The following is a 9,685-nucleotide window of genomic DNA, read 5'->3' on the forward strand; positions in this document are numbered from 1 at the left end:
CAGCGGGAGCATCAGGCAGGCCAGCGGTGTTTGCACGGCCCTGTCGCCGGTGGACCGCACTAAAGGCTTCTTTTTTGACGAATCAGAACCTCTCCTTCGCTGTGACTCCACATCCAGCAAAGAATCCGCCCTCAGCAGGAATGGCTCCTTTATTACCAAAGGTAAGGTGAAGAGTGGAGGGACAAAGTATCCAGTTAACTAATATATATATATATATATATATATATATATATATATATATATATATATATATATATATATCTTGCCCAAAAAAAACAATATATATATATATATATATATTGTTTTTTTTACAACTTTTAAAACAAATTATCTGTTAGATTTGTCTAATAACAATAATAATGCATTGAACTTATAGAGCGCTTTTCTAGACACCCAAACACGCTTTCACACACTCTCACATTCACACACTGCTAGTGATGGTAAGCTACTTGTAGCCACAGCCGCCCTTGGGAGGTCTGACAGAGGCGAGGCTGCCATTGGGCGCCTCTGTCAGAGGCTTAGGGTTAGGGTTAGGATGCCATTGGGCGCCTCTGTCAGAGGCTTAGGGTTAGGGTTAGGATGCCATTGGGCGCCTCTGTCAGAGGCTTAGGGTTAGGGTTAGGATGCCATTGGGCGCCGTCGGCCCCTCTGACCACCACTATCACAGGCAAGTTGGGTGAAGTGTCTTGTCCAAGGACACAACAGCAGGATCCCCTGGTGGGAGCTGGAATCGAACCCATGACCCTTCGATCATGAGGCAACCCGCTCTACCACCTGAGCTGCTGCTGCCCCATTCTAAAATGTGTTCTTTCCCGTTTTCACTACAAGTTAACTTGTCTGACTCCTCAGTAGCAGGAAGTGAGCCAGTACTGCTGCACACACATGGTGACCAATCAAGTGCCTTCTGATTAGTGAGAGAAGGCCGGTTAGTGACCAACTACATGATTCACCACTGGTAGCTGCTGGACTGGTTTCATCTGCTAACCAACCTGACCCCTTCTTTCCACCGGAGCCGTCAGCAGCGCGAGTCGGCCGCGTCTCAGGAGCAGCATGTCCCGGCCCTTACGCGCCAGCTCTATTTCCTACGCGCGACGCCTCTGAAACGGGTCAAGTTCGACATTTTTGGGGAAGGAAAGACAGGAAATCGGACGTGGAAACGGAGCGAAGCTCCCGAGATTTTCAGAATAAAGAAACTTACTTCCTTCCGGTTGCTTTACTTTAAAAAAGGTTACTAACTGTGCGTCCCCGTGAGAAGTTATCACCTAGCTAGCGGTCTCCTTTGTTTTTCAGGTCCGTATTGGCGATTATAAAACAGACAGAACATAAAACACAAACCATGTTGTAGTTTTCTCCTGCTTGTTGTTGTGTTTACTGACGACGTCACTCGTGTGACTTCGTGCTCGGTCGGTGACAGCTGCTCCCCTGCTGCTTCGCGTCTCGTGGGAAGGGCCAAGCAGCGGCTTACGCGAGCAAGACGTGCTGCTGCAGTAACGTGCTGCTGACGGCTCCGGTGGAAACCCGGGGTGAGTCCTGCTGAGTCAGCCTGAGAAATGTGCTGACTCAGCATTATTCTCACCTCAAAGGTTTGCCTAAAGAATCAGTGAAGGGCAGTAAATAAAACCCAGAATGAAAAGTTCTGTTTTATTCATGTTTGGACAGATTATTTAAAACCAAACTCACTCAGATGAAATGTTGCTACCTTAATCTTTTCAGAGCAGATTTTATTGGTTTTATATCATTCTAGAGTTTAATGGGCTCATTAAAACAGACGTGTGTGGTTGCTGCCCCCATGTGGTGGTTCTGAACATTGACTCAGAACTTACTATTGCCCTGAAAAAGGAAACCTGTCGTTTCAGTTACTATTTTGGTCTGTTGGTATTATTATTGTGTGAAATTTAGCTGAAGGAAAAATGTAGGAGCCGTTTTCCTCTAAAACAATAAATTATCAAAAGGTAAATATCAGGAGCAACAGGAGAGTCACTGAATTAGAAAGGTACTTGTAAGGCAGGACACGGGTCAACTGGCAGAGGGGGAGCTACACACCTGGGATTCTGATTGTGGTGGGTGTGGCCAACATGGCTGATTGTCATTTCTGCAGGAACCAACAGACACCTGGGCTCATTTATCAGCCGTACTTATGAACTGATCTGAGCGTCTTTCATGTGTTTTACACATTGAGAGGTATTTACCATCGTGTACTTGCTGTAAGAACAGCTCAGACCATGTGTATGAACAGCCTCTAGTGGCAGAACAGGGGAACTGCAACGCTGAAGGTCTCAGTCATCCATGCGTGTTCCTCATCCTTTACCCAAGTAGAGAAACAGCTTCATCATGTAACTGCTGTTAGGTTCTTGTTGGTCACAGGTGTCCTTTATAGGTTCTGACACTGCAGCATGGCTGATCTGGTGTTACTGGAGGATCTGGCAGGGCGTACTCTCCGGAGGAAATGCCTCCATGGGCGCACGGATCTGATTCCTGAGGGAGCCGTGCCATGATTTGGGACCCTTTGTGGAGTGACAGTCAAATGAATCGCATGAATTCGATTCAAGTCCACATTCAATTGTTGACCCTTATGAGAACCCCCTCTGCTCCCCGATCATACATGCGTTGCCATGGTGACTGACAGCTCAGAAGAGGCTACACTCAGACAACAAACATTTACAAACAAACAACAAAACTGACTCCAGACAGGACGACTCCTTAAATGTAAACGACAACCCGTTACTCTACTATTGATCAGATTAAGGTGTGTGTGTGTGTGTGTGTGTGTGTGTGTGTGTGTGTGTATACCTTCTTGCTGCAAGGCAACAGCTCTAACCACTGCGCCACTGCGCAGCCTTCACACAATTCCCACTTAATAAAACACACTTCCTACTTATGTGCTCCAACACACCTGATAACCTGCTGAACAGGTGACTTAGCTGTTGGTGTAGGGACACAACTAAAACATGCTGCATAGGATTGGGTTGTATTAGATCATTTGTCACATGTTTTTACCAGTAGGTGGCAGCAAAAGCACGTAGCAAACACACAGGAACTATCTTCTAGTTGATTCATCAGTAAGCGATGCTGGTAGCCAGTAAACCTGTTTAATGAACACACTTTTAGTGGTTTCATTTCTTCCCTTCATAGTTGAATAAAACAACGTGTGTACTGATCATTAGCTCATTAGCTTGACCATTTGCTGACTCACTAGGATACATTGTGATCATTGCTGAGTGTCCCTAAAAATATCCATCTGCCTCTTTGATAGTACATGTAAACGCCTTCGTGTGCCACAAGGTCCAGGTTGAACCTTGTTGCACGTGAGGATGCATGCACCAAGTTTCTAACAATCTTGTTTTTCTCCACGTTTGTATTTCTAGAGAAAAAGGACACAGTTCTCCGACAGGTTCGTCTGGATCCGTGTGACCTGCAGCCCGTTTTTGATGACATGCTGCACATCCTGAACCCAGAAGAGCTACATGTTCTTGAGGAGATCCCAGCAGCAGAAGACCGGCTGGACCAGCTTTTTGAGATCGCAGGAGTCAAAAGTCAGGAAGCCAGTCAGATACTGTTAGACTCCGTCTACAGCCACCTGCCTGATCTGCTATAGTAGGGTAGAGATGTAGAAATCAACGCTGACATTAGACAAGGTTAGGTTTGGGAGAAGGAAGACTCAGATGTAGAATTGCTGAGATTTAGCTTGTGTTGGTTTTCCAAATCGGGACCAAATCAAATGACCTGCGGCCTCATTTATGAAACCTTTTGCAGAATTCTCCCTAATAGTCTACGTAAAGCTGGAGTTCATTATTAAAGTAACTTCAGAAAGCCTGGGATTCGACTACCTGACCCTGTTCCACAATAGTGTAGGGAACCTGTAAGCCCCTCCCCTCATCTACAGCAGAGCCAATCATCACGCGACCCTAGAGAGTTGACCAATAGAAATATGATTCCACAAGAGGGAGCTGTCAATCAATGAGATTGTGCCTCAGTTCCCAGCATGCACCACGGGGTGATGCAGACTCCTTAGTCAACATAGCACACTTACCTAGCTTGAATACTAACTCAACTTGTGTTAAATTAATTTGGGTTTGTTAACTTCTAACTAACTGGAAGAAGCTAGCCTAACAAGCCAGACTAAATAAATGTATTATTTAGTCTGGCCATGCTCCATTGACGGCTCTCGGTTGTGGGGCGGGTTCTACCGTTGTCTTTCTAATGATCTCCGCATTCCACTGGACGATGAATGCGACATACTCTTGTTTCACTCTGTTGCATCATCCCACCCACCAGGCATATAGAGTGCCCTGATTGGCCCACAAAGCAGATAAAGCTCTGTGATTTGTTCACTAAGCAGATAGAGCACTATGATTGGCCCACCATTATGGACCAATCACAGCTCTTTATGTGTTTGAAACCCCTCTAGAGAGCTGTGATTGGCCAGCCAGAATGCTGTTGGGGCTGCAGAGGTTCCAGTGGAGCATTCCTAGACCAAACTTTGCAAAGCAAGAATTTGGTCTAGTTCACTAGGCTAGGAAGAAGCGGGAGGGGAACGAAAAGGAGCAAAGTGATTAGCATAGCCTTCATCCTTACGCTATTGGACTTTTGTTTTAGCCTGGTGTAGCTTCAGGAGGGGTGTGCTAGCATCACGAATGCCACATTTCTGCCATTTTTAGATGTTTTCCAGCTTGAATACTGCAGTTTTGATTAAAAGGAGTGTTTAGCAGCTCCTGCAGAACTCGATAAAGGCTGAGGAGATAACTCATTAGTTAGAACCAGGTTTGTCAGACCAGGAACACCTCAATAAGTTATTTATCAGTTAGCACTACAATGCTATTTCTGTGCATGTGCACGTTAGGAGGCGTGGCTTTCAGCTCCTCCCAGAAGGGGAGAGATAGCGGGTCCCTAGAACCTCCCAATCCAGATCCTGCTATGAAGCATAAGGCATGAGTTTAAGGGCTGTACTCCACAATCATACTGATCCCCATCATGTGCATGAGAGCACTTTACGGCAGTTAGCTGTCAGTCTATGGTTTGGTTTCTGCAGAAGGTGCCTTGTGCACCTGTGAGTGGAATTGTTACATAGCTATAATGCTGCCAACATTCCCGTCTCTGCAGTGTGCTCATGCCAGGGTTGCAGGTTGCTGAAAGTTGTGCACATTTTCTTCTCACATTTTTTATGAAATCAAAAGGTTTGTGTAGAAAATGACTTCAAACGTCGGGCCTCGTTTTGTGTGTAACCAACATTTATGAATGGTTGCTGGTCTTCACACGTTTGCTGTGTGAGATGTGTGAGAACAGCGGAAGTGTAGCCCAGGACACGGTACATTTAAAAATTCCTTCGACATCACAAAGTCTCCAGAAGTCTCCTGTTCGACCATCTTGTGGTTCTGAAAAAGTTCTGGTCCACTCTTTTCAACAACATTGCTTCAGTTCATCAAGGTTTTTGCTCAACTCTCTGAAGGTCCCACCACAGTCAGGTTCAGGTCTGGACTGGACCATCACAGAACCTTGATTCTTTTCTTTTCCAGTGGTTCTGTTGTAGATCTGCTGCTGTGTTTGGACCATGGTTCTGGTTTATGACCCAGTTTGGCCCAAACTCCAAATGTCTTGACAGATGGACTCACATTACACTCTAGAAAACTTTGGTCTACAGAGAAGTTCATGGTGGACTTGGTGACTGAAAGGAGCCCACACCATCAGCCACCACCACCGTGCTGACAGCTGGGATCAGCTGTTTGCTGCTGGGTTTTAGGGGTAAACGTGTCTTTTTCCTGCTTGCTACTTTCCCTCTCCTACAGAAGCAGCAAATACTTCACAGCATTTAAATCTTTGCTTAACCCTCTCAGGCTCAAAATACATTTTGACAAAAGGACGAACAACTAAGTCCTTCAGCGGTACTTCTGAGTTGAAAAAAGCTCATGTAATACGTATGTGGAGTAACTAGGTAGGTAGGTTTTAACGTTGCAAATCTACAACGCCTGCCTCCAGAGGGTTGATGTTAGTCCAACACCATTATGTGTTTCTGTACCCTTCAGAGTTGATTTGAATCATCTGAATTACCTGAAATGTAAAATTATAAAACTGAAAAAGGTTCTATTTCCATTTCTGCTGTGTCACATGGTTCCAGCATGCTGTTTTCTCTGTCTGCTTCTTCCTAGTCTTCAGTCACATCTTCTGCTGCACACCTGCTCTGATCTTGGGTTCATAGGGAGCCTAAGTCCTGCCCACCTTCTTCTGGACCATGGGTCCCCTACTGTAAAACGAATGAATGGGAGTCTATGAGAGGATAAATGTTATTTTCTGGTCCTGTTTAATATGCATCATTGATTTCACATATGATGTCTGTGAATTTTAAAAGACAATTTGATGCCAAGAAAGAGCGTTTTTTCAAAAGGCAACAAAAGTTATTTTAGGTTTTGTGTGAAAATACGTATAAAACTACAAATGTGTCTCACCAAATTGACGTAATTGAACCAGACATGGAGTAAAGCAGAAAAATGGCTGCAAGTTTAGTGAGATTCACATCCTTCCTCCAGGACGACAGCAGGAGCATTAAACGTGGAGAAAACCACCATAAATCTGGTCATGTGGTGAGCAGCAGCTACCCTGGGGAGAGGAAATCCTGCTGTGATGTCATAAATGACACGTCTGATTTATATTTGTGTTAATTGTCACATAACTTGAAATTTGTTAACAAAATTGATAGACAGTCGAAACACAATATCATTTAGAACGATAGAACAAGAAGTGAATAGCTCTTATTGCTCCATTCAGGGACCCGTGAGCCAACCGCAAGGGAGGAGGATTAGGACGTTTGGTATCCTTCTTAGCAATACAGATGTCTCTGAGCGCGTGGGCGTGGCAAAAGACGAGCAGAGAAGTCTGTAGTGTCCTGAAGTTAGTAAACAAAGGCGGCCATTCTGAAGCACACAGCTTCCTGCTGCCTCACCGATACTGCTGTGTGCTCCTCACAGCAGTCTGTCGTCGCTGGAGCTGCAGAGTAGATGTTTACCCCACAGCATCCAGACTGGTAATAGGAGAAGCCGCTGCTGGCTGATTCTACCCTCCAATCAGAGGCTCTCTACAGGTCGAGTCAATCAGTCAATAGTGGGTGTGTTGGGTCGGCTTCACATGAAGCAAACCTCAAGGGAGCAGGTCTAAAGAAAAAAGTCCATTGAACTCAGAAAGCACACAGGTTACCCAGATGTGACACAATATACTCACCAAGGCTGGGCTGGGCTGACCCAGATGTGAAAGCCGTATTCAGTTCCCAATTCCTTCACTTTTCCTCTGGAATACAGGGGCGACAGCACGTGGTACAGAGGAAGTTTGGTAACTCTGAGGATTAGAGTTGAATGTAAAAGGGGGCTCTTAATGCATCGACTCCTCACAAATAGCACTTTAACGGTGAATGCCTTCTTATTTTAAGGAAAATACCATTTAGTTTGTTATTTTCTGAAAACCATTTGGGCTGATTCTGCTTCTGTTATTACTTCTCTGTAGATGTTTAAAAGCAGCAAAGGCATTGGTTAATGCAGTGGTAAATAAGCTATAACTAACACTGGGATTATTCTTCAACCAGGGCTCTTGTGAATCACATTCTCTTATATTTGACCAGGTGTGTGTAGACTTGTTGATCATGTGCTTCAGCGGTTGTTCCACAAAAATAAACAATCAATGATGAACAAGAGTCTGCTTCTAGACCTGCAGAAAAGGGACACACAACAACACAACAGGAGCAAGCTCTCACTGCGTCAACCTGATGAGGAAATATAAAATCAACATTGTTTAACTGAACAATAATAAATCAGTGCATTTAGTGCCAACCACAGCCTTAAGACATGTGTTGAACGTGCCCAAGTCCATACTTATGAGAGCACCATGTGAGCACCTGTGTGTGTACACGCGCTTGTTTATGTAAGGTTTCTCTATAGGAGCGTCCAATAGAGTGTGAGGGGCCACAGATCTGCCCCCCAAAGATGTGTAGGAGACGGAGGGACCTCCAAGTCCCAGAGATCCAGGAGCTGCCCCAGAGCCCAGGGACCCCAAGGAGACCTCGACCAGAAAAGCCCCCGCCCCCCTTGAGAGGCGCAGAGGATCACCCCGGGGGGCCACAACCAGCAGCCGGCAGAGTCCCGGGAGATGTCAGCGGCAAGCCCACAGGCCCGCCCGCAGTCTCCCACCCCCCAGCCGGGCGAGCCCAAGACCCAGCGACCCGGGACCCAGGGGCGACCACCCCTGCCAGTGACCCAGCAGAGCCCAGGGACCCAGATCCCACCAGGCAGGCACCGGGATTGGTCAGGCTGACCTGAAATACTACAACCAAAAACATGGATCAGAATGATCTAAGACTAGTGTGATGGGACAGACAGATCCGGTCTGGTCCCATCTCAGTTTGCAGTGTGGCTGCCCGTCTGTGTGCTGAGAGCCGCTATTCCATTCAGCTTTGCCCGCAGTGGTGCCACCCAGGGTAGCGGAGCGTTTGACGGCGTCAGCGGTGCACTGGCCCTCCTGCTGCTCCATCTCGCCATCCCATTACAACCAATCTCATCTCCAGAGCCGGTTGTGGGCCCAGAGGACTCCACTGCTGTTCTGTCCATAAGGATTTCTTTCGCCTACAGTGATTGGTGTTAATTAGTTGTCGGGCGTCGGACGCCTGGTTGGAACGCTCACAGGGTTGAAAGGAAGTATCCCGCTTTCGTCTGTGTATGACTGTATTTTTTTATGGTTTATTATTAGTTGGTGTGTCTAAGTTTGGTCAGTTTAACTTCCTCTAGCATTTGTTGGCCCTAGGTCAACGTGGTTACTTCCGGTGGACTAACGGGATAATTGAACCCCAAGCCCGTAAACTCCACCAGTATGGTTTTTAGCTTAGATTTTTAATAAAGATTTGTTTATCTGAAAGAAACCATCTGTTCCCATTGTGATTTTTTTAACCTACGGGCCTTCTACCCTTCCCTGGGTGTGTTTGTGTGGTTTTTTTTTTTGGGGGGGGGGGGGGGGGGGGGGGGGGGCGTTACAATATTTTTTATCCTTTATTTATACCACTATTTCTTACTTGCCACGCTAGACTAGTTTGTCCAATGATGTAAGACAGGAAATAAAAGAGCTGTGCTTAATTCAGGAAATAGTGGAGTTGTGCACAAAGCTCAGAAAGCACAAGTTTGTTTAAAAAAAATAGCACAGCCCCACCAAAAATATTTTTCACCAGCCGCCACTGTTCCTAGCAGAGGAAGGCGGCTGGACACCCGACTGTCTATTTGACTTCTCATATTGCTGTGGGCAAATAACTTTGTTGGCCGTTCCCAACGTTACACAAAGTACCAAACAAATAAGCCGGCAGGTCTATGGTGATTCAAAGCTGGCAACCGTGAGGTTTCGTACTATGAAACTCCAAATTATTCAAAATTCAGTAAATTAATAAGACACTATGAAATAAGTATCTACCTGAATAAATACTAGACAAGTATGTAATCTTACGTTGAAATTGTGAAATAAATGTTATGTAAAATCGAAGCTTATTGTTATGAAATATCTTTCATTATTTATTTAAAATGTGTTTATTAATGTAAAACTTGACTTCACAAGTCATTTTTCTATATTTTAATCAAAATTATTACCGAGATGTTTTTATTTATTTATTTCAATTCTGATTACATTCTTTTCACAAAGTCAGCTTTTATTTTGTAATAGTGTTTTT

General features: G+C 45.2%; 1 protein-coding gene across 1 annotated transcript in view; it reads left to right on the forward strand.

Moving 5' to 3' along the window:
* The window catches only part of tnfrsf21 (tumor necrosis factor receptor superfamily, member 21), a 47,315-nt gene extending 43,497 nt beyond the window's left edge, over positions 1-3,818 (forward strand). The window contains exons 5-6 of the mRNA XM_015975401.3: positions 1-161; positions 3,366-3,818. The exon at positions 1-161 is cut by the window's left edge and continues 95 nt beyond it. Of these exons, the coding sequence (XP_015830887.1) occupies positions 1-161; positions 3,366-3,595 (391 nt within the window). The 3' untranslated portion in view covers positions 3,596-3,818. The remainder of the gene's footprint in view (positions 162-3,365) is intronic.
* Positions 3,819-9,685: the final 5,867 nt, after the last annotated feature.

This window comes from Nothobranchius furzeri, chromosome 2 (genome assembly GCF_043380555.1).
Source record: "Nothobranchius furzeri strain GRZ-AD chromosome 2, NfurGRZ-RIMD1, whole genome shotgun sequence".
Lineage (NCBI taxonomy): Eukaryota > Metazoa > Chordata > Actinopteri > Cyprinodontiformes > Nothobranchiidae > Nothobranchius > Nothobranchius furzeri.